This window comes from Dermatophagoides farinae, chromosome 4, assembly GCF_024713945.1.
Source record: "Dermatophagoides farinae isolate YC_2012a chromosome 4, ASM2471394v1, whole genome shotgun sequence".
Lineage (NCBI taxonomy): Eukaryota > Metazoa > Arthropoda > Arachnida > Sarcoptiformes > Pyroglyphidae > Dermatophagoides > Dermatophagoides farinae.
This window is the reverse complement of record NC_134680.1, coordinates 1623533-1651156: the sequence shown is the minus strand read 5'-3', so window position 1 is coordinate 1651156 and position 27624 is coordinate 1623533. Positions and strand designations below refer to the sequence as shown.

General features: G+C 29.1%; 1 protein-coding gene across 1 annotated transcript in view; it reads right to left on the bottom strand.

Moving 5' to 3' along the window:
• LOC124490709 (protein sax-3) overlaps positions 1-27403 on the bottom strand; it is a 38567-nt gene extending 11164 nt beyond the window's left edge. Inside the window, exon 1 of the mRNA XM_047053256.2 lies at positions 26620-27403. Within this exon, the coding sequence (XP_046909212.2) occupies positions 26620-26839 (220 nt within the window). The 5' untranslated portion in view covers positions 26840-27403. The remainder of the gene's footprint in view (positions 1-26619) is intronic.
• Between the last annotated feature and the right edge of the window lie 221 nt (positions 27404-27624).

The window sequence follows — 27624 nt, the reverse complement described above, 5'->3', positions numbered from 1 at the left end:
AAATGAATGACTGATAACAAAAAAAAAAAATAAATAAATGAAAATTGAAAGACCAAATATTGGTGATAATAATAATAATAAAAAAAACGAAATGAAGAATGTAAAATCAAAGAATTGACCATTATCGTTGTGTGTGTGTGTGTGACATGAAAATAAATTATCTATCACCATCACCATCATCAAACGCCTATGATGATGACATTCAATCAATTATACATACACACAAAACCATTCTAGATTCATTTGTATTCTACACTATTATTTATATCGAAACAAACATCATGTTTCAGAAAAAAATTTTTTTTTCTATTCCTCCCACGCCCTAAACACACCCACACACACACACACTCATACATACACATTTTGTCATTGTATCCATTCATCCATCCATCTATTTATTATAGCCCAAATTTTATTTACGCTTCATTAAGGATATGATAAAAATAATAAATTTTTAGATTTTCTGACCAAATCAATTGATTTTTAAATCAAACAATATATATTTATCGTGGTTGTACGTGAGCAATTGGATTTGTTCCATATTTATGTGCATGTTGTCCTTGTTACACATCCAAACATAAACAAAAACACACAATGTCTTAATCAATGAATAGGCATTGAACAGAAAAGAATTTTTTTTTTTGCCAACAAATTCAATTAATCACTGATTGATTGATTAATTAACAACAAAATCCAGTGATAAATAAATAAAATATTTAAAAAAAACAAGATAATTTTTTTCCTTTCAATTATTTATCGGGTTTGAAATCAATCATTATTATCATCATCAGACTAATACAGAATGAGAAAAAAAAGATGTTCAAAGTGGCCTCATTTACCACACACAAAAACAACAACAACAACAACTACAAGTGTGATTATCACACACACACACACACAAAGCAAGATAAGTAAAAACATTTTAAACGGAAACAAAAAAAAAACATTGACAACCTAATCAATTGAATATCCCACATTGAACATAAGCATTGAAAATCATTGAAGAAACTTTAGCCGAATCAAATTTTTGTTATAATGACGATGTTGATGGGGAGGATTATATAACAAGATATATGCTACAATAGACCAGACACAATAATCATTGATCATCATTAAAAAAAAACATGAAACTAATTGATTTTTGATGGTAGAAAAGTTCATTAAACATCATCATCATATCATTTATAGTAATAAAAAAAGAAAATCTCTAAAAAATGTTTACGCGCGTGAATCCTGTGTGTGTGTGTGTGTGTGTATGCAAAGTAAATTCATTGAGAAAGTTAGAAAAAAAAATGTTTGTTATTACAATTGCCTAATTGAATTAAATCGTAAACACAAACAACAACCATCAAACGAAAAAACACATGAAAATAAAAACGGAAACATTTTCCACATTTTTTTCCGTTACGTAATGTCGTCTGTGTATAATATAAAATACATAGACATTGTAATTTGTCATCTTTTTTTTTTTTTTTTGGTTTCGTTTCCCGGATTTTCAAGATTCGGTTTCACCATTTACATTCCATTGTTGTTGTTGTATGTTATTCGCTTGTTGTTTGGATAAAATATGTGAAGATATTAGATTCGTATATACCATCCATCCATACATCCATCCAACTATACGATAATACAATACAATTACGCAAACCGAACCTGATAAAACATTGATAGGCTTTCAATGTTTTTTTTTCTTGTTCTTCATTTCAATTCAATTTAGCCACACGATCTTCTAGTTGTGTTTTGTTCGTTACTACCATATATTTTTGGTCACAAAAAAATGTGTTTCATTTTATACACACACACCCATGCAAAAGAAATCTGAGTGACAATTAAGACCGACAATAATGGAACACAAATGTATGAAAAAAAAAAAAAAAAAAACTGGCTTCGTATTTCATGTATGTGTGTTTCATACAAATTAAAATCAATATACCGACAACGATATTATTATCCATTAGAAATTCAAAAGTCATTTGCTACAAACAAACGAATAAACATATAAATGGACTTTGACATTCAAAGTTTTCTAGTCTCTCTATATATATGTCAAATAATTAGCTTGAAACACATACAATTCAATGATAAGATGTGGAATTTAGGCAATCACAATCATCATCCATCGTATCGCACACACACACATACACACACACACACATACACACGCAATAAGATTGTAAGTGACAAGATTCATGTTATATCAACAAACATGATAATGGCGGTCATTTTTTCGGCAAAATCAAAAAAAAAAAAAAGATTCATCAAAGAAAAAAAGATGCAATGTTTTCAGTATCCGATGATAAAATTAGAAAACAAGAAACCTAGAAAACGAGGACAGATGGATGGATGGATGGATGGATCAATCAAAAAAACAAATGGTAAAACAAAAAGAATCAAAAGAAACACATAGAGATAACATTCTTTTTTTTCTTATTTTTTCTGATTGAACACATTGTTGTTGTTGTTGTCAACCATGAAACATCATCATTTTTTCGGCTCTTCTTTTCATCATTGCTACAATAGACACACATACACACACACACACAAAGCAAGTTGGATTTTCTTTAAATCCCAGGCATCATAATGATATTCCTGATGATGATGGTAGCAAAAAAAAAAAAAAAAAACTTGTTCATTATTGTTAATGATTGATAGACATACATACATACATAAGTTGTATGTATGTATCAATTGAAATTGAGACGTTTTCCATCTCTGTGTGTATTTCTGTGTGTTAGATTTGGTGACAATTCTTGCAAAAAAGGAAAAAAAGTTTTCAAAAAAAAATTCATGTTGTCCAATGGTAGTCCATATAAGAAAATTGTATTTATTAAGCAGGGTCAATTTACAGACACACACACACACTCAGTTGATCTGGTTTTTGGTTTTTTCTTGTTTTAAATTTTCATTTTGTTTTGTAAAATTTAAAAAACCGAAAAAAAGCTTGATTGTTGTTCTTGTTGAATGTTATTCAAGTCGGTATTTCCTTCAATTTCTTTACTTCAATAACAAAAAAAAACTACGACAAGAGAAAAAAATCGGCTGACGTGATATCAATGGATATCATCACTATCACATACACACACACACACACACACAGTAATGAAAGAATGAGAAAATGACAAGCATCCGATAGATATCTTTCAAGATCTCCAACGAAAAAAAAACACTAAGAAAACATGGGAGAAAACTCATAGCTTGTGTGTGTGTGTGTGTGTGAGTGGAATTTTTCGATTATATTTCACTAATTCCAATTTGACACTTTGATCATCATCATCATCAAAAAATGATCGATCATTTTTTTTTCTCATTTCGTTATTGTTATTGGATGCCAATGAAATGAAATGAAATAGAATAACAAACACATACATGGTAAACACACAAAAAAACCAATCACATCGATTCACGCTATTGCCAAGTTATCTTTGGTCAAAAAATCTTTGACTAGTTATAGTAAAAATAGTAGTAGTAGTAGTAGAAGTAGTATAAGTGTTAATTGTGTCTTTATGCTGTAGGACTAATTGCAATTTTTCGAGACCATTGTTGATGGAAGATCATCATATCATATAAATGTAAATAAACAACACTTTATCTACCCGATGTATATATGACTTGAATTGAAAACTAAATTAACTTTAGTTTCTGTCTGATTATCATTATAATCATTATATGCTGATGGCAAAATAGGCAATGAACATAATGATTATAAATGTCATCATTAGGTTTTTTTCCGAAACGTTTTTTCTATTTGTTATTGTTTTTTTTTTGGAGAACATAAAACTTTTCAGAAATTCATTGGTTCTCGATCTGAGTCTATCTGTTTTTTTTTTTTTTTTGGATTCTCACATTTTCATTCTCATTCTCATCATTGTTAACCGAAATACGACTGTATTTTCAGGCGCCCCTTCGAGCTTTTCAAAATGAAGATGATAAGGTCGCTGCCATTTGAACGATGGGAGCAAAGGTATTACCGTCATCAACTATCTTCTATATGAATCTATGTTTTTGTGTATCCGTCCGACATAAATAATGGCTATAGACACAACACAAAAATATAATATATAATGGGTAATTGTGTATATATGTACGACGTTTGAGAAGCAAACAAACATTTCATTTCGTTTCATTTTCAAAGTCAAAGATAAAACTAAACAGAGACTAATATAAAAATGGGGGCAAAATGTGAATTAGAATTGCCATATTCTATTTCAAACATATAAACACGATTAGAACATTCTTAAATGTTTACTTCGTGCTCTGTATACGAAATTTGTTCCAAAAACAAATAAACCAAAAAAAAAAAAAAAAAAATGGAATCGCTCCAACCAGCAAGCGAAAAAAGTCAGAATTTTTTCTGACTTTTTTTCGGGCGTTCTTGGTCAAAAATGGACAACAATTTAAAACAACAACAAAAACAAAGCGAATTGGATTGGATTGGATTGGAAATCACCAGAGAGAGACAATGAGATAGAACACGAACAGAAGTAGACAAACTAAAAAGAAATTATTATCATCCGGGAAATAAAACAAAACAGGAAAAATCTTGATCAAAGCTTCGAAACAAACAAATATATACCCTCCGTTTGTTCATAAATGGATTCGTCGTCGTCGTCGTTGTCGTTGTCGTTGTACCAAACATCAACAAAAATATGCAGCAGCATACTACACACTATCTCCATAGCATTGATTCCTTGTTTGATTCAAACAAAAAAAAAAATTCAATGCAATGTTAATGAAGACAAATTCACGTAAAAGGAAATTTGGATTCAAAAAAAATGGTTACAAACATTTTCATCACAGTATTATATCTATAACTATTTAAAATTTGTAGCAAAAAAAAGGTTCAAATTAACTTCCTATATATGTTTCTTTGGATTTAATTTAATTTAATTTTGGAAACGTAAAAAAAAACAAAAACAAAAACAAACACGGAAACATAAATGTATAAATACACATGGATGGTTCATTCATTTCATTTAACAGAAATTCCTATCTTGAATTCTTGTTTTGAACGAATGAATGGAATGGAATTTTTTTTTTTGTTTTGTTTGATAAACACATTTGGCTTTGTTGTTTTTTTTTGTTTTGGTTGCTAATTAATATCCGTTTTTTGTTGTTGTGTTGCATTATTTTTTTTTTGAATTTTAAAATTAAAATTTTTGAACCGAAAATTTCTATTGAATGAATGATGAACGAAAAAAATCCGGAACAAAAAATAAGGTTCCAATTCGGATATGGAGGAAAATTACCGGCAACACTATTGAACTGAATTCATTTTTTTTGTTGCTCCACCTTTTTTTTGATCCAAAATAATGAAAGAAAAAAGATCACGAAAGACAATCGTCTGTGATGACCATTTGTTTTTTTTTCGCAAAATGAATGAATGAATTTTCTGTTATATTTTCAGATTAATCGGTCACACACACACACACACACACACACATACATTTACATGAAAACAAATTTGACGGTATAAAATTGATTATCATTATATTCTAGATCATGTTAATTATAATGAACTAAAACCACAAACGAAAAAGAAAAAGAATTCAATTATCATGAAATTCTATCCAATGATAGATCCACCAACCATCCAACTATATTATTCCATGAAATTTAATCATAAGTTTTATCATATCATTGACCGAAAAAAATGTTTGTATTAATAATGATAATAATAAAATGACCAAACACACGCAATCCATGTGGATCCAGATGATGACCATCATAAAGTCAAAAAAAAAAAAAAAAAAAAAAATGGAATGAAATGAAATAAAATAAAATGAATGATTGAAAAAATCGAAAAAATATTCTATTTCATTAGGGATTTCAAATGAAACAAACACAAAGAAAAGGCTAAAAAATTTTTTTTTATCCAGAACTGACAAGTGAAAATTGAAAATAATAATAGTGGGAAAAATATCCGTAAAAAAGTATTGCTAAAAAAAATGTTAAATAAATCAAAAAATTTTCGAGCAATATCCACCAATAAATGTATCAGAGAATCTTGAATTCTAGTTAGATATATGAATGAATGAATAAATAATAATAATTCGGAATTCTAAAACAAAAACAAAAAAATATTGTCGATTTTTCATCATCATCATCATCATCATTGATGTCGATTCGATCGTAAATCGAATCTTTTTTTCACATCCATTTCTGTTAAAAGTGGATATTATTATTTGAATCGCACACATACACACATACACACACACAAACAATCGATTCTGATTTTAACAGAATTCCTGCTGATGATGATGATGATAAAAGTAAGTAATTTTTTTCAATTTTTTGTTTTTGCTTAGCTAAACAGAAATTGTCTTTATTGTCCTTATATTTATCATCAATATTGAATGGATGGATAGATAGATAGATAGAAAGAACAAGAGAGATTTCTATTTGAACTTTTTCTTTTCACTTTTCCAAAAACATTTTCTTTTTTTGAACATTGTATAATGATTAAAAGAAGAAAAGAATAGAGATTCGTCATCAATTCAAAGTGTTTGTGTGTGTGTGCCAAATACAAACATTCAAGGAAATTGTTGTTGTTGTTGTTGGATGAACCAGATTGTGATTGTGAAAACAACAAAAAAAAAAAAAATGAACAACAACAACAATAATAATAATTCTACATGAGTGTTCTGAAAACATACAGACACACACACACACACACACAAATACACTTAAAACAATCGTAAAGTTTAAGAATCAAGAAAACGAATTTTCGACCAATTTTCTTTTCAATTGATTTCAATTTCTTCGTTCTCAGTTCTTGTTTTTCTTTCTCGATTGAATGAATGAATTTAATCAACCACACACACACACACATATATATCGAAAACAACAACAGCCAAAAAAAAACATGGTGCAAATTCAAGTGGAATCGATTTTCGGAAAAATGTTTTTTTTTTTATATTTAATTTAATCAGAAAGAAAATAGATTTCTCACAAGAGTAGACAATATTTCAATAATCAAGCAAAATTCGAATGAAAAAAAAAAATTGAAATCAATCAATCAACCAATCTAAATTGCAGTGATGGTGGACAACATACAAACTTGACTAAACTTATCAATTTTTAATTATTTAATTTTCAACTTTCATTTCATTACAAAAAAAAACACCAGACCAGACCACAGAATAATAGATCAAGAAAGGTCAATTTAACATCGACCATGACCAATTTAGATTTTTTTTCATCGTTGTTTTTATGGTCAAACAAAAAAAAAACAACGATAATAATGATCCTGACGATGACAGCCCAAACATTGAATGAATAAATCTTCCAAAAAGCCATAGGCCATGATGAAATTCAACCCAAAACAGAAAACAAAAACGACAACAACAACAGCAAGAATCATCAGAAAGTGAAAACATTATATTTAAATTTATTCCTAGCATTAGAATTTATTTTTAGCATTCAATGAAAATGAAAACGGGAAAGAATTAACCCCTCGTTATTATTATTGCTTTGCAGCTGACGATTATGATGAAAATGAAAACGAATTGCATTTTTTTTGTTTGTTTGTTTGTTTGTTAGTATTCACAATCCGAAAGTCGAAAATGAACTTTGAATTGAGTGGTGAGAAGAAAGGAGATTAATATTAATTGACTTTGTTCACGACAATGATGATGACGACAAAAACAACAACAACAACAACTGAATAATAACATTATTATTTTCAAATATACCAAAAGAAAAAAAAAAGATTTATGAAAATGACATTGGCCATCATTGTTGTCGTTGTTGTTGTTGTCATTTTCGAATGTTAGATTGAAAAACTGGTTGTCTAGAATTTCCGAAATGTGTATGTGTGTGGATGAATGAATGAATGAATGAATGGATACATCTCAAGTTCGGCATGTTTTTGTTTGTAGCCTTTTTTTTGACTTTTTCTGGTAAATTTAACCAGATGATTTCAGCTTTTAGCTCGAAAAAGAAAATTTTCCTGAAAAACTGAAATGAAACAGAATGGCTTTTTTTGGATTCGTTCAATTCAAAAAAGAATTTTTTCATCTATCCATCTGTTGATGTTTTTTTTTTTTGAAAATGGTGTGAACAAAAAAAATTAATTAAAATTTTTCAACAAAAATAAAATCAGTTAACACTTTGGGTCTCTCTCTCTCTCTCTCTTTATCTCTCTAGCTTCATGGATAATGCACAAAGAATACCATCAGTTCTCTATTGATGACCCGAACCCAAAATCATAGTGATGTGTATAGACCAGATGGAAGCGATGCTTGAAGAAACTCATCACTTATAGTCACACATACACATACACACACTTGGAAAAATAGATAAATTTTTGGTCGAACAATTTTTCACACAAACACATTGGAATCTCATCACTGAATGGATAGAAAAGAAAAAAGTGTAGGCAATTTGCTTGCCATCACAACTGCTGCTGATGCATTTGTACTGTTTTTGTTGGCCTAGGCAATCTATTTTGAAATTGGGATTCTTTTTCGTTTTTCAAGTAATTTGTCTCCATCTCACACATCCAAACGAAGCAAAAAAAAAATTCTCAATTTTGGCGCCAGCTAAACTCGTTCAATATGCAATGTGTGTGTGTGTGTGTATGTGTGAAGGAAGGAAATTTGATGAAAGTATTAGGAATTTTCACAGCAACAGCAGAAAAAAAACAGAATCATTAATCGAGTGAAAAAAAAACAAAAGCATTTGACTAATCTAGAGAAATGGATGTCTCTTTATGGTGTTCCACATTCATTTGTTGTTGTTAACCGAATTCGTTTCTTCTTATTCTATGTGTGAGAATGATACCCGATGCTATCCATCCAAATAGAATGCCAAAAAAAAGAGAGAAAAAATTTCATGTACAATGGCCATTTCGGTAAATTTATTCCGAGAAAAATTCTCAAATTCAAAGTGTGACAATGTTTTTTTTTGCATGTGTGTTTTTTTTTGTGATCTACCATCGGATCTTGATGGATGATGATGATGATTTGGTGAAATAAATCTCTTTGTATTTTTTTGTTTCATTCAAAATAAAAACAAATTATAAAAACACTACAATCGACAATGTTGTTGTTGTTGTTGTTGTCCACTTTTGATGATTTTCAATTTAGAAACGGGAATGATCATTTTTTTATAAGGACAAGAAAGAATTGAGCAATTACATTTTCAAGTATAATCAGTGTGTGCGTGTGTGTGTGTGACAACTACCACTTCAGAACACACACACACACATAAACACAATAATTTTGCAAATAAAAAAAACAATAATAATAAAAATAGAGGAAAACAGGAAGAAAATTGACAAACAAAAACACATCGATCGATTGAAAATCGATCAAAAAACACACACAAACATACAAAAAAATGCAAGTTCGAAAAAAAAATTAAACTGTCAAATGTCATACATTCCAGGATGGCCAATGTAATTGTGTATCATCGATTTGTGCCCAAAAAAAAGAAAAACAACCAAAAGTTCCAAAAAAAAAGAATCGATGAAGAAAAAACAACAACGACAAAAAAAAACTTAACAACATTCATCGTAATTTAAATTAATCGACAAAAAAAAGTCATACGCCCATATATATATTAATAAATGGTTAAAATTGACATTAATTTCAAACATTGATCATTGAATCGATCGTAGAAACTAACTGAAATGAAAAAACAAAAAACACGCAAAAGAATCATTTACATTTTTTTTTCTTCCTATACGAATATATATAACATTTAGATTAATAATAATCAGATGCAAATAGCCGATCGAACCACACAACACACATCAACAACCGGTGAATGTGGAAATGATTTCCGGTCAGCAACCAACAAGAAAAAAAGAAAGAAAAAATCAATGCAAAAAAAGCCAATCAAAATGTCCAGAATTTCTTTCACATATATGTCATAAGTTAAATAATAAATAATAAATAATGAAAATAAATTGCACAATCAATAGAGCACAAAAAGAACACAAACAAACAGACATACACCCACACACACACACATCGAAATATATCGAAGTATGTACGTATTTATGTATGTACCCGGACCAAACACCAATGGGTCTGTCTGTCATCATTTTTTGTTTTGGATATTTACTTTTCTCTTCTATTTTTTGATCAACAACAAACGATATATGTGGGTTTTTTTTTCATGGACATGTCTGTCATTCATTCATATTTTTTTTAAATGTCCCAAATGAAAAAAAAAAATTTCGCTTTCATCAAATGATGAAGACAAAATTGAAATTGCCGAAAAAAATCATTCGAAACAGGAAACCTATATCGTGTAGTAGTAAATGATTATTAATAGAATAGAGAAATTCATCGGTTATTCCATTCACATCACATCACATCACATCGTGCACACATATATAAAATATATTTGGACATCGACGACGACCATAGCGATTCTTTCTAACAATTCATTCGTTCGTATTTGATGATGTGCGGGTAATAATTATTTTCCATCACATTCATCACTGTATTGTCAACATCATAACGTTATTTATTAATTAAAAAAAAAGATGATACATTTTCTGCAAGTGGAATAAAAATTCGACAATATCGAACAGATGTGTGTGTGTGTGTGTGTGTGTATTCGGTCCATGAAAACGAAAAAAAAAATGTCAACTGTGTGTGTCGGATGCGGGGGTGAATTCACCGTGTTTGTTTTGTTATTTTCGTAATAATAATAACCGAGAAAAAGAAAATGAAACAGCTTGTCAACATGGAGTTTTTTTTTGTATGGACAAGAATCAAAGAAATTTATTTTATTAAAATCGGTTGACCACTCAATTTTCAACCCTAATGTGTGCATTTATATAAACAAAAGAATCTGTATATTGTTGACCTTTTCTTCACAGTTAAATGTCATCATCATCATTTAAACTTGACAAAAAAAAAAAAAAATGCATGACACGTACACCTGGCATACAATATTTGAATAGTCAAACACATAAATAAAATTGTCAACAACAACAACCACAAAAAAAATTCCTATATTCAAATCACAAACCGGAACAATAACAAACAAAAAAAAAACAGACCAATGATGATATTCAAAACAAAACGTATGCGTAATAAAACCATAAAAGTAATAATAATAATTGTCACCATGACCATCACAAGCCACAAAAAAAAATTTTAAATTTTTACTCCCATTATGATTATATTCTGAATCGGCTAACTGGTTTGCTTACTGGCTCTAAAACAATAATATTTTTATTTGAAAAATAATAAAATAAAAAAAAGAAATAGCCTAAAATAGAATCGAAAAACAGGCCCATTTACTTACTTACTTATTTACTTACTTACTTGGTATATACTCAAGTGGATCGTCGATTCTAATTACGATGATGAGCTAACGAGCTATAGTATCAGCAGCAGTAGCAGCAGCAGCACTGCAAATGAAGTGTAGTGAACAAAGAAGAAAAAAAACTGCCCTATTCTACCATAATGATGATTGAATTATGATCATCAACAATGTTGATGATGATGATGATGCAAAGCACTATACATCTTTGTTCAATGTAAATTGATTGAAACAGCTAAATTCAGAGCAAGCAGCTGTTTTTTTTTCGTTTTTTTTCAGCTCATCATCATCATCATCAAATGGAATCATACATGGTATGGACAACAACAGTGAAGCAAATAAAGCATAGGAACAATATGAATGGATTCGTCTTATGAATGTTTTTCCCTAACGAAAATGATCAAATCAACAATGAAAAAAACATCAATTCAAAAAAAAAACCAATGTAATGAAATGGTCACAAAAACGGCTTTTGTCACATACACACACACACACACACAACATACATGGCACACGTATAGACCCCCGTAAATGTATACCCCGACCATGGTGACAAAATAAAAATCAGCAACACGAGTTAGGATACAATACCAACCATACCAGTTACTATAGCTCTCACACTTTATCTGTATATATACAATATAATAACACTAAGGAACCAGTAACTCACACACACACACACAAAAAATGGAAATCATCATCGTTTCGTTTCAACTGTAGTTTCATATTTTATTCAAGTTGAATAATAATAATAATGGTGATTATTGAACGACATACACTCACAATACTGTATATATCTACAGTTCAATAGTAAACACACACACACACACACACAAACACACAGTTCATTGTATATGATAAGCGAATGCAATCCATCTGCAATCCAGACAAAAATTTTTTTGGGCAATTTGTCCATTTCATTTGCCATCAAACACACTCATACACACACACACACTAGTCCTGGAATAAATGAATGAATGACTGGATTTCGATTGTCACAAATCATCATCATCATCATCATCATATGCAGAATGTTCTTTCCATAAATATATATTATCATTTAACTGTTTAGGTGGAGGTAGTAGTATGGCTAAAAAAAAAACTATTAAGTATCATGTGAATGAGAAAAAAAAATATAATCGGCTTTTTGATGACATTTTTCTTTTTCACATTTGCCTTGGAACACAACAGACATGACGATCATCATCATCATCGTGGGACAAAATAATAATAGTGGAATACAAACGGTAAATGAAATGAATTATTTTTCCAATAGAAAATTATAGATTCTATATACATTCATTTAAATCATTACATTTCGATTCGGAAATTAAAAAAAAAATTGTCCGATTAACGGGATATTATTCTTTTCTCAATGGAGAATTAATAATAATACCGATGATGACGTTGTCACATACAACACACCCTGTACTATCAAATCAAATTAAATCAAATCAATGGATAGAATTTAATAATTAATGGTTATTCATTGGGTTTGAATGTCAGAAAAAAAAACTAAATCAAACCAAATCAAAAAAAAAAAAAAAAAACCACAAAACTGGATTTACCTGATTTTGGAATTGGGCAAGCCGTGAAAAAAAAGAAAAATAAAATCGTGTCTATCAACAACCAAAAAAAACAATGATAAAAATCAAAGATAAAAAAGCCAGGTGATAACAAAGCCAACAACAACAACAAATGATAATAAACATCCATAACAGAATAAAACAAAATACACACAAACACACACACACACATCAGACAATAGAGATATATTATATTGCCAATCAATGGAAAGAGATAAACAATAAAAATTCAGTTGTAATCATCATAATACATCAATTGTAAATACCAATCGATTCAAGAATGATCGATTGATTCACTGGTTTTCTATGCTATAAATTAGATAATCATAATGTTTTTTGTTGGTGAACGTACCAAAAAAAAAATTGGATCATCATCATATAGCTACTTGTATCAAAATCTCTAAATTACAGGGATAATCCATTCATTCATTCATTCATTCATCCATGTTAAGAACGATTAAAATTATCGAAATCCAAGATTATCGTAAAATTATTTTTGATTAGCAAGAAAAAAAAAATTTTGTCATTTCATTAACACACATGTATAGACAGACGGAACTTGTGTATATGATAATGTTTTATGATTGTTGTTGTTGACTGCAATAACAACAACATCAAAAATATAAAGCAATAAAATAAAAAATGATGAAATCCGAGATTGAATGACCTGATATCCGATTACATCGGATGGTGTTTTTTTTTTAAATTTCTATTCACAATGATCGATTGATCGAGAAAAACATACACATGCACAGACAGTATTAGAGAGAAAAAAAATCATGGATATATTTTGATATGAACCAGATCACATGATGATGATGACATTTGGGAAAATTAGCCATTGCCGGTCACACACCCAAACACACACACACACGATGTTGACAAGTTTTTTTTCACTCAACTGCTACTGTTGTTGTTGTTGTTGTTGCTGCTGCTGTTACCCGATAAATTCAATTTAATTTTGAATGGAACCAAATAAAAAAAAAATCCAAAAACTTTTTATTCAAAAAAAAGTAAAAGTTTTTTCCCTCAGCAATGAAACATTCATGCCCTTGTTGTAGTACTAATTTTAATCGAAATACAAACACGCACATACACACACACACACACTATGGTCAAATAATCAATTGAATATGGATCACCATCCAGGCTAATCATCATCATATATATCAGTGGCTGACAGAGGTCAAAGGCAAATAAAAATTCGCACAGAAAAATTGTTGTTTGAAGAAGAAAAGCAAAAAAACTTTTAATCAAATAATGGCCTAAACCTCGCGAATTTATTTGATGATCGGATCAAATCATTGACTATATGTGTGATGGCCAGTAGCTCATAATAATGCTAATAAACAGAATGAAGCAGAACAGCCGTTACCAAATCAACATTAACGACGACGACAAACAGTGAAAATTATTCATTTCAATCAATCAATGAATAAAAAAAATTGCCAAATTCATTCAATCAAAAAAATCAAGCAAGAGAGAGAGAGAGAGAGACAATCCAATTATTGGAACAATCCACTCCCCCCACACACACCCATCATTTTGAATATAAAAACGGTAAAAAAAAATTTGGGGCGTATGTATGTGTGTGTGTGTGTGTTTAATCTAGTATTCATCAGAATCATCTACAAATATCAAACACACATATACACTTCAATTCAATTAGATCGATATATTGAGTGTGTGTGTGTGTAAAAAGAATCCGAAAAAAATAAAAGAATTCAATGTGTGTGTGTGTGTGCGTGTGTGTGTAAGCAATCAACCAAGTAAAACACATACACACACACACACATTACATTTATAAATAAAAAAAATTGCACAAAGAAAAATAGATGAAAGAAAAAAGGAACAAACACACACACACACACAATGGTTAAATTCAAGATGATAATCGAAGCAATGATCTGTAAACAGTAGATCTTTTCTTTCTTTTTTTTTCTTTGTCAATTCAATTCTTAAGCTAACTAACTGACTAACTAGTGTTAGTGACTGAATTTCTTCTCATTTTCATTGATACAATTCCGATTTATATTCGTTTTATTTCGATGCAATCCAAATTACAATGGAAAAAGAGAGAGAGGAATAACGATACGTTATTCAGAGTCAAAAAAAGTCAAATCGAATCGAATAGTGTTTGATTGCCGTCATCGTCGTTGATGATGATAGCAAAGCAAAGCAAAGCAAAAAAAAAAACGAAATCCGATCCATTGTAATAAATACAGTATTAGTGATTGTTGTACTAATCAAAGATACACGATGTTACTGTTTTGTTTAATTTTCATTTTCCTAGACATTGCCTAGACAAAATGACAATGACAATAATAATTATAATCATCATCATTGTTATTATTGTTGATGGATAAATGAAACAAATTCATTATTATTATTACATAAGGGCAACATCAGCAACTAGAATGGAATGATATATTTATTGTATTCATTTTTTTTCCTGACTTTTTCTGAATTTATTGATACCGGATATTGGCCATTGACCGAAAAAAAAGGGAATAAGCAAAAGAAGGAACTTGAATTAATTTGATTTAATCGAATAAAAATAAATCATAATGATGATGATGATATCGATGACCATAATGCTCCATATTTTTAAGAAATAACATGTTAACAAAACCAATACCGAATACAAATGGTGTAATACAATTGGATCCCCAAAAAAAAAAAAAAAAAATTCACACATATCCATTATATTCAGGCCATATGTATTGAATATATGAGATATAACGACCCAAAGAATGAAAATGGGGTCCATTTTTGTTTTGTTCTTTTTGCTGTCGTCATTTAAAGTCATTTGCCATATTCCAATTTTTTTTTATTATTATTTTCATATGAAAATTTTGTCGTTGTTTTTTTTTTTTTTGCTTGCTCAATAGAATGTACAGGAACAAAAGAAAGAAAAATGTATCATTTTTTTAATGTCATTGAAATGAATTGAATTTCCGATTTTGTTATTATTATCATTATAATAACCGCCAATCTGTTTTGGATTCATAAAATTAGATTCTTATTACAAAAAATTTTTTAATATAAATAACCGCTGAATAATAACCGGTGAATAAATTTTTTTTTAAAAAAAATGAACATTATACCATTACAAGAATTGGTGGAAAACAAACAAATAAACAACAACAACAACAACAACAACAACAACAACAACAACAATAACAATAACGGGTATAAATCATTGAATTAAGCGCAAAGAAAAACCAAACCAACCAACCAAACAATAAATTGTTGAAAGAAAGAAAGAGAAAATTCAGTTTAAATTTTTTCGAATGAAAAGAAAAACGAAATAAATGGAATCAAAAAACCAACAAACAAACAAACAAACGAATGTCATAAGCAATGAATGTGAGGAGAAAGCAGCTCGACCACATCGCAATCGTTAATTTATTATTGCTGCTGCATTTTTTTTTTCATTCTAATCACCATAATCATCATTTACAACACACCACAAATACAACAACTATTTCATAATCATATATAAATAGAGACCAGAAAAAAGGGAATGTTTTTTTTTGAATAATTCGGTTATTGTTGCAATGTAGAAAAAAAAAAACGCAAAAGAATTTCAGGATGAATTTCAGACTGCAAACACACACATAGTGAACAAATTTCAAAATGTTCGGTCTTTTTCCATCAACAATCAATTCAATTCAAGATTCAGGAGAAAAAAAACTCAAAACGCGAATATTCTTTGGCTCAATTGAATTCAGTCCAAAAAAAAAAAAAGAAAATGAAAATTGACTTGACTCGAATCTACCTTAATTCAATTCAATGATCGATTCCAAAACAAAAATAACTAACCAGTAAACAGATCAATATGTATATTAGAATCGATATAAACAGAAAAAAGGAAGAGAAAAAAAAATTCAATTTCAATTTTCGATATATATGAGTGGGTGTATCGAAAATCTAATTATATTCAAATAAATTCATGGACCATTAGTCCAGAAAGCTATCATCATCAACATAATGGATATTTTACCTTGTTTTTGTTTTTCGATGGAAAGAAAAAAGGTCAAAATCATACATATATAACCATTATTATGGAACGAAAAGAAAAAAAATGAGAAATTGAACCGGATATAAATAATAACTATAGAGACCAAATTATCGAAAAGCACACACACACACACACACTGTATGTATACATAAGTGAACGTTGACATGGTTGTCAAATGCATCGCACGAAAAATATTCATGAATGAAAAACAAAAATGATGATCATGATGATGATGGCTCAATTCCGTCCATCCATCCATCCATCCATGTTGAAAGCTAATTGAAATTCATGATTTAAAAAAAAAACAGGCAAAGCACAAACACACACATATACGGAAATTCAAACAAAGTTAACCGACTTTATTTTAACCAGAAAAACCCGAAAAAATGGAATAGTTCATTACTGAAACAACAAAGGGAAAAATTCTTTTTTTTTCGAATCCTAATTTGAAATATGAATACAATCATAATAACTCATAATTCATTCAGATAGAAATAAAGTTCTCGAATAAATAAACCTCTTCATCTTCATCATCCACCATATCAGAATGATCAGAATGAGAAGAAAAAAAAAGAAACACATAGATATATCGTGTTTGTATAGCAAAAAAAAAAAAAAAAACATTTGTTGTTTCACATCGCGTGTGACACGTGCTCCAATTTCCAACAACAATAACAACAACATCATCATCGACAAAGTTTTACCAGCTATTCGTTTTGTTGAATGAATTCATTGTATGGGCAATTCAATAATGGTGGTGCCAGATTCTATATACACACACATACAAAAAAGAAAAAACGAAAATTTCATTCCAAACATAAATAAATAGGCAAAAGGCAAATACAGCCAGCTGTTACTGGTGAGAAGAATCCACCATCCATTGCTTATAATGAACAAAAAAAAAAGAATCATTGGCCTCATATACCTGCCGATTTATATCAAGAACAATTTCATTCTCTATTCCATTTGTGAATGAATTCTAGGGAGTGAACAGAGTGCGAACATAAATTATACACCACATTACAGTTGTATGTTGAAAAATATAGAAATTAATTCACCTACTACAATACTGGCTGAATATGTGAAAACGAAAGCTTCAATATTCAGAATTTTTATTTTTTTCAATGGTTGATTGTATATTATTTGTTTCAGAAAAAAACCCAAGCTAAAACAAGTCATATATTTATCGCATATCAAAAGAGAATTTTTTTTTATCAGATCATCATCATCATATCTACCCAAAAAAATGCTATCTATCATCATCATTATGGTTAAAAATAGTCAAAATACCAACGAACAAATACTAAGAAGGCAAAGGTAACCAGAATTCATATAGTGGTAGTTAACCTGCTGTGTGGTTTATTTTTGTTATTTCCATAGAATCGAAAAATATATGAATACTAGAAATACACCTGGTTCTTGTTTTTGTTGTTGTTGTTGTTGTTGTTGTGGAATGATGATAGTTTCAATCAATTTACGAAATAACCATATATAGGTAATAGTAATGGCAGAATATTCATTCATTCAGACACACCGACACACGAAACATTAATCGAAGAAGAAAAAAACCGTTTTTCATTCCAACACACACACTGAAAGAAAGAAAAAAAAAAGAATTCAGTCATATTCAAACGAATTTTTGTAACATAATTAATAATTGATTTGAATATTGTCATCATGTTGGTTGTAGTGGTGGCTATAAACGAAAAATCGAAAACTTGAAATTTTTCAAAAGAAAAATCGTTATGTTTAGGAAAGCGAGGGTGGTTTGAAAGATTGCGATGGCTCTTTATCTTCATCACCTTTTTTTCGATCTATATCAAATGATGAATTCATCATTTAGCTAGATTGGTCTTGCATCGGTGCCTATACATATTGGTAATGATACAACTGAACGACAACGCCAACGCATCATATCATCTATGCGTTTTTTTTTTATTTGATATTCTAAAATATTCAATTCAATTCAAAATCAGCATTAAACTCAAATTTTTATCTGGCTGGTTAGTTTGTCATTATATAATCGAGGCCGGCCCATTGCTGAGAAAAAAAGTTCAATCAATCATTCTATATGCAAATGTGTGTGGTGTGTGTGTGAAAAAAGGAAATTCAGTTTGGTTCAATTTTTTGTTCGAGGTTGACAAACTTGTCAATCGTTGGTTGGTTGGTTGGATGAATGGATACGATAACTGAAAGTATCTTGTGCTCTATTATTATTATCATCAATATGGAATGAAAAAAAATTGTATCGAAAATAAAAAAAAAGAAAGAAAAAATGTTTCCGGAAATAAAAAGTTTCCAACTTAGATCCTGAATCGACATCGATGATGTTGATCCTTGTATAATCCAGAAAAAAAATCGATTAACTTAATTTCCATCATCAATAAATTCTTTCAAACAAATAAAGGCAGTACAGTTTAATTCAAGTTTTTTTTCGAAAAATACGAACCAAGAAAATAATTTGATGGAAAATTTCTGAACAAAAATCCAGAACAAAGCTTAATGATGATCGATATCAATGGAGAGAGAGAGAAGAAAATTCTGTTTAGAATCAAATAAGAGAATAAATAACCGGAGGCAAGAAAGAATAGCAATCAAGAACCAAAATAAATTCGTTAATGTTTAAATTCGATTTTCATGTTTTTTTTTGTTGTTTTGAATCCAAAAACTATTTTTGTTTTTTTTTATCCTACTACCAACACCATAAAAACTGTATCATCAAAATGAAAGAAAACTTTTTCTGGTTAAATAAAATTTTTAAAAGAAAAAAATTCATTCATTCATTTTGATTCATGACCTGATTATAAATATTGGCTAAACGTTTGTTATAGCATTGTATACATTAGTAAAATTGGAGTTTGTTTGTTGTTTCTAATCTGGAAAAAAAATTTTTTCAGTTGAAAGATCAAAACTTTTTTTTTTTTTTTTTTGTTAAGTTCCATGTGCACACACACACACAAAGCTTCCGTGTGTATGTGTGTGTGTGTGATGAAATCCGAAAACGAATACACAAACATATGGCATATGAATGTATATTGAATTTAAAACACCATTGGCCAATGATGATGATGATACAAAACAATTTCAATATATACAAAACATATTTAATGTGAATAGAAAAAAAAGCAACAGAAATACAATGAAAAAAAAACAAAGTTTGTAAAATTGGAAATTTTGCATACAAAGAATTTGGAATTTTTTTTCTTTTTACATACAAATTCATTAATCAACAATTCACCCAGACACACACAATGATTGATACATGATGTTTGACATACATACAGAAATACACACACACACACATGGCAAACAACATATACAAAAAATTGGTAAAAAAAGCGTAGTAAAAGAATTCGAAAAAAAAATATGATGAACCAAATTCTATTCATTTAAGAAAAAGAATATCACACTACATTAATTGATTATATGTGAAACGAAAAATATCTGTGTTTGTGATTTGGTTTCGTGATTTTTTTTTCGGTTTCAATAATTAGTTTCTGGTTGTCAAAAAAAAAAAAAAAAAAATCCAGATCATCATCATATTTAGATATGGCACATTAGAAGATTTTTTTTTTGTTTCTTCTCTACAAACAAGACTTGAATGATGATGGTCAGTTAAAATGTTTCTAATTTCATGGTCATTTTTTCATTTAAATTTACACAGAAATTTTTTTTTTTAATCATGATAAATTTCGTTATGTAATTAGTGTGTATATATATATATGGTGATGATACATTTTATCATATGTTAGGCATATGAAAATCAAGATTAAGATTAAATATCTCAACACATATACACATTATACATACAACTGAATTGAATTGGTGAATTAAGGTCGAATTTGATAAAAAAAAACAAGAACATTTTTATCAATTACCGTCGGCATTAACCTGAAAAAAAAGATTTTATCGAAAGTTTCCCATTTCCACAATTTGAATAAATTTTTTCTGGGAAATTTCTATAGATAATTTCACCGGGAAAAAAAAGTAAAAAATTATCACATTCAAACTAAAGATTATCGATTTTTTTTATCATCATCATCATCATCAATGATAAAATATAAAAAAAAAAGTTTTGATCGATCTTTTCGATTATTATTGATTCAATTCAGAAACCGAAATTCAATGTGTCAATTCTCGGCTTGATTAATGGATATTCAACAATGGCCAGCCAGCCAGCCAGTCAGTCAGTCGAAAAACTAGCCTGAAGAAATAGCCGTCTTATTCGTCGTTGTCGTGGTCGTTTAACACTAAACTTTATTTTTGCTACCCTACCAAACAAACGACGACGACGACGACAATTAATGCAGCAAATGTAAAAAAATGGTTGATCAAAAAATTCCACATTCAACCACTGTTGAAGAAGAAGAAATGTAAATCAAAGAAAAAGAGAATCACCAAACAGACCTATTGAAATATTATGCATAATGGTGAATGCAACAACAACAACAACAAAATTATGCGAAACAAAATGAACCCAGGCAGTTTTTTTTTGCATGGCTATGATGATGATGATGATCACACTTTGTGGCAATCAATGAACCACATGATGATGATGATCATCATCATCATCATCATCATGATCAGCATGATACATTTATATGACCACTCAATTGACCTCTATAGCTATGCATTTGCATGTGTTATATATTGACCCCTAGGACCCGAATGGAATATTTTTAACTAAAAAAAAAAAAAAAAATGAACTAAACAAAAACGAACAGAGAGAAAAACCGAAAGACCAGAAAAAAATGCATATCACCGTAAAATTGAATCGCAGTTGGACTACTTATAGGCAAACATGACGTTTTTTTTCGTTTTTCGATATCGAAAACTTTTTGTCGTCATGTCACACAATAGTTTAAATTTTGAAACCAAACAAAATATATGCATGTCACACACATATGTGTGTGATTAGTTTGGCTATGGTGGTGGGCGCAGAATGTGCAACAATTTATGGCTTCTGGTCGACATAGTTGTTTGAATTTTTTTTTCCTTTTTTTTTGTTTGGCAAAACAATTTTCAATATCATCCGAAATCGATAATATCCACATAATGTCAAATGCAATCAAGTTAAAAAAAATCGACGATAACGTTTGAATTCTGTGGTTGAACATTATGAACATTTTAAATTACCATTCGAATCGAATCGATTCGATTTGGATATAATCTTTTCATGTGTGGTCCATCCATCAATTCAATTCAATTCAATCAATCATACAATCGATTGTGATTTATCATCGACTAATTTAATGTTTTCATGTTCATATTTTTCCATTTACAAAGATTATCTCTTTCACATTATTGAATTAATGAATCCACCATCTATTTAGCCTAATTAACTTAATTAAAAAAAAAATTCAATTACATCATTTGTTCGCCAATACAAACCACAATCAACAATGGAAATTCAAAATGATAACTAATTACAAGTGGTGGTGGTGGTATATTGAATTAAATCGCTTATAATGTCAAAATGTCAACAAACAAGGAAAGAAAAAAAAATTCATTTCAATTAACCAACAACAACAACAACAACAAAACTTTGAAAAAAAAACTAAAAATGAAATTCAAGTCACAAGAAAGAAAGTATCTTTCATCGAGCAACAACAACAAAAAAAAAACATAATGATAATTTCAAAACGAAAACAACTGAATAACGAAGAATAGCATAGATTAACGAAATAAAGATTAAAATAAAAGAAAAAAAAACTACATTCGACAATGTGAATTACACACACACACACACACACAGAAAATACACTGAACGAATAAAGAACAATGGCATCTTTCTCGTTTATTATTATTTTTATTAAAAAAAAAATAGATGACATCATAAAGACGATTATACAACAACAAGAGGTTAAAGATAATAACAACGAAAGATTACTTAAAATACATTAAGATTTATGGACAAAACCAAAACCAAGAAAAAAAATTCCATTCTTTTCGCTCTCTCACACACACACTATATTTGTACTATGCCATATTTTTAACATCCATGAATCCTGTGTGTGTGTGTGTGTATGATCATCAACACTGATGTTGTTGATGAGAGGATAATAATTCTTTCCATCATTTATTTGTTTTTTTTTCAATTTTTTTTTATTTCATTTCTGTTCAAAATAATGGACAATTTTTTCATCAACAACAACAACAACAACAACAACAGTAAAAAAGCGGAGGTGACTATTTTAACTCGACAGATGCAAATTATAGATTAGTCGTTATTTAAAGAAAAAACCTTGATTGAAAAAACTATTTCTACCATCAACAACAACAAATCATCATTATCAATATTGACCTCATCATCATCCATACAGCAAATGACATTGTGACGTTATCGAAATTTTCAATCACCACCACACACATAAACACATATATCGTGGGATTTTAGATGAAAAAAAAATGTTTTAATTTTTTTTAAATTTAAATTTAAAAAAAAAAAATTTCATTGACATCGATAAAATGGACACACATACACATTTTTTCTCTCACTCATTGATGATACTATCTTCACACACACACACATAGAACACAACAACATCCGGATGAATAATCAATGTTAATTAAAAAAAAAAAAAAAATTTCAAAACAAAATTCTTTCTAATCGATTCAAATGTGATGCCGGGAAAAAAATGAACAAAACTTGGATCGATAACGTCCGAAATGTGTTAAAATAGTCGACATGAATATTTTTATCGATTCTTTTTCTTTTTTTTTCTTGAAGATTTACAAAATTGAATAATGAATTGAAACGGATACACACGCATAGTACCACTGCACACGGAAAGATTTTCACAATTCTGTTGAATAAATCGATTATTTTTTTTTTGTGTTGATATGCATTTTCATTTCATTATTTATAATCAAACACAACACACACACACACAGTATCCACGTCAATCATTCAAAGGATATGGAAAGATTCAACCGATAATATGATATGATAAAATAATGAAGATCCTGGATCCACCCATACATTCATTCATAATTATCAGCACAAACCAATTGGATTTTTGGAAAAATCTATTTCAACATAATGTTATATCCTCAGTCTTAATACCCAAAACCAATGTGATGTTGTTGTAGATGTACAGTATTGAACATCATCAAAAAAAAGTATATATTGGGGGTATTTCTATTATAATCGACAAATGCTGGTAACAACAACAACAACAAAAACAAAAACAAAAAGAAAAGCATATCAAACATAGGGGAAATACAGAGAGGAAAAAAAAACAATCAATGATGAGATGACATTAACTGTATATGATAATACTCAATACAAACACTTTACTTTAGAAAATATATTGACTATTCACTATGTACAAAAAACAAAAAATCCAAAATCGATTCATTTCTTTCTTTCTCTTTCTCACACACACACAGATAGATTCTCCAAACCATTTAATAGTATTATGATGATGATGATGGCATCAATCGTCATAATCATCATCATCATCATCATTATTATTGTGTGTGTGATGCACAATCGAATTTTCTTATTCATTCTATATAAATAAATAAATAAATAATAATAATGACGATAATAGGCTTTTTTTTACCCTTACTTTTACTTGTCTTAACTGGGTATTATCATCATCATCATCAACATCATCATACAACGAATCGTATGTGATTGGTTATTATATATCACTGGTCTTATATAACCCGATAACCGTTTTTTTTGGCAAGAAAAAAAAATTTCCCATCAAAATCGATTATGATAATATGATGATGATGATGATTTGAAGAAAAAAAATCAAAACAATTTCCATAAAACCAGGTTATGAATCTTGTCTTCCGTTTCTCTATCTATCTGTATTTACCCGATGAAACATACAACAACAACAACAACACACACACTCCAATCAATTTTTGAATGGAAACACTTTTCATTATTGTATCAAGAATCCTGTGTAAGCTGTATCGAATGTGTGTGTGTGTGTGTATATTTAGATTCTTAAATCTTTGAGATGAATATCAAGATGAATTGCCAAAACCAAGAAAACCCGAAATGAAAAAAAAAATAAAAAAACCAAATGCAAACAGACACACACACACAGTACACATGTCAAGTATATATACTTCAAAAATAAGCATTGATTTTTTTTAATATTGATCGATCAGTACTTTATCTATCGATATATATTATGCATTCACAAATTGAATATATATATATAAAAAAAATCATCCCGGTAAATATGAAACCGATGAAATGAAATTTGAAGAAAAGAAAAATTTACTTTTTCACGTTTACATAAGAAATAAATAAATAAATAAATGTAGGAAAGATTCCCGGAAATCAGATCGATTTTTCAGATAAAAATAAAAAAAATGCGTTCTGAAACATACCACCACATCATCACACACACACACCCCTTCGTCGTATCAAATCAAATATACATGTATATATTCGCTTTAAAGTGCATTTTGTTTCACTATATTATCTATATTCAGAATACAATATATATATATATCTGTATTTAAATTTTAAAATCAAATTCAAAATTCCATTTTTGAACAAGTAAATCGATTCAGAACACAAAGATTGCCTATCTATTCTTCTAGTTATTTTGTAACAAACATAAAAAATATCGATAAACTTAAAAGTTGAATAAATTTTTTTTTTTCGTTTTTTTAAACAAACACAAACACACATATCATATATGATATCACAAGCCGAATCTAATACATATACATAGACATAGATCAATCTTCAAAACATTTAAATAGAGGAAAAGAGAGAAAGAAAAATCCAACATAATCTTGCTAACACAAAAACAATCCGGGAATTATGAATTATCCGGCATTACATACAACATATCCGGTTTTTTGTCTCAACATGACACATGATCATCATCATAACGACAAAAATTTTGAATTCCATTTTGATTAAAAAGGGATTTATCACAATCGTTCGAATATTTTAAATTCAATCATCAAGTTTTTTTTTCGTAAGATTTGAATTTCATTTCATTTTTTTTTATTCACAAACAATTCCAATGGTCATCACACCTAAAAAAAAATAATACCACAAAAATGATAAAAACTGAAAAGCATTGAAAACAGCAAGACATCTCAGCAAGTTATGTGTCACGGAAATCCAATTTTAATTTATTCAAATGTTTAGGAGTATGAATCAATGATAAGACAAAATAGTCTGGTAGGTGCAGCAGCAACACCAACAACAACAACAATGTTGGCACCCAAAGTGTTAATATTCAATCCACCAAAATGATCCTTTTTCTATCTCCCTCCCTTTCTAACTTTGCTTGTAATTATCAAGAAATAACCCTTCTCATTATGATTTTGAAAATGGAAAAAAAATTTTTGAAAACCATATCGAATTGAAAATTTATCTAAATTGAATTAGAAAAAAAAATTTCCATTTTCATCTATCACATCATCATCATATAAATATAAATTAACTAAATTACATCAGACACACACAGCCACACACACACATGATTATGATGGCGCCAACTTTTGTCGGCTTCGCAAAAACATACACACAGACACACATTGGGTTAATTTTCAATTAAATTTAAAATTATTGTGCCACACACACACACACAAGCGAGACAAGTATGTAATTTGCTGGAAATATGAAAAATTTTTAAATATTCCCAGAAAATTTCTCAATAAACTTATTTATTATTACTATATATTGCAGTCACAATTAACTAATTAACTAATCAAATAATTAAAAAAAATTATTACTTTCAATGGCAGCCGCTATTGGTATAATAAACAATTGTGTTGAAATGATTGTAAACAGATAGAATGACAAGGCGATCATGTAAAATGATGATGATGATGATGATGATGAAGATGATATGAATAACGTTGTTGATATGGTTGAACGGAATTTTTTTCTACATCGATCCAATGATGATGTAGAAGTTGTATGATGCCATCGATTTAGATCGATGGCCATCATTGTTTTTATTGTTGAATAGTTTTCGGTGGTTGTTGGTTTCACACAGTAATGATGTATAATGGATGCAAAAAAGGTGGTGAAAAAAGATAGATGGTCATCAGCTCAATGACCTTACATTAACACTTTTTTTTCGGATAGATGAACGACAAAAAAAAAATTGAGATGCAAAACAAAAACATTTAACATTTAACACTATTGATGGAAGATTAAAATTTTAACAACACACACACACACACACATACACACACAAACATAATACGATCAACAAAAAGAAAACTTTGAAAAAAAGCGGGAAGAAGAAATACACATTGTCATTGTGAATGAATAAAGAATTTGGATGAAATCAATCATAACACAATCCATTTGATTATACATCATTGATCATTACAAAACACAAACACGCCCAAAACATTTTTCCATAGGTGAATCAATAAAAAAAAAATGAGATTTTACCGAAAAAAAAACAAAACAAATTTTTCACGAATCAAAAGATTGGATTATCATCATCATCAAATTGACGACAACAAAGACGACCATACACCGTCACAAACAGTCGACAAATGCAATAGCATTTCATAATTTCCAGTTTATTGATGATGGTCGTAGTGGTGGTGGTGGTGGTGGTGGTATAGTGATCGTCGTCGTCGTCGTGGTGGTTTTCGTTGTTGTTGTTTATATCCATAACATCATAACTAATGCTTCTAGCATTTTCAATCAAAAAAAAAAAAAAAAAAAAAATTCAAATTTCCGTGATTGTCGTAGTGGTATACGAGGTAATCGGTATC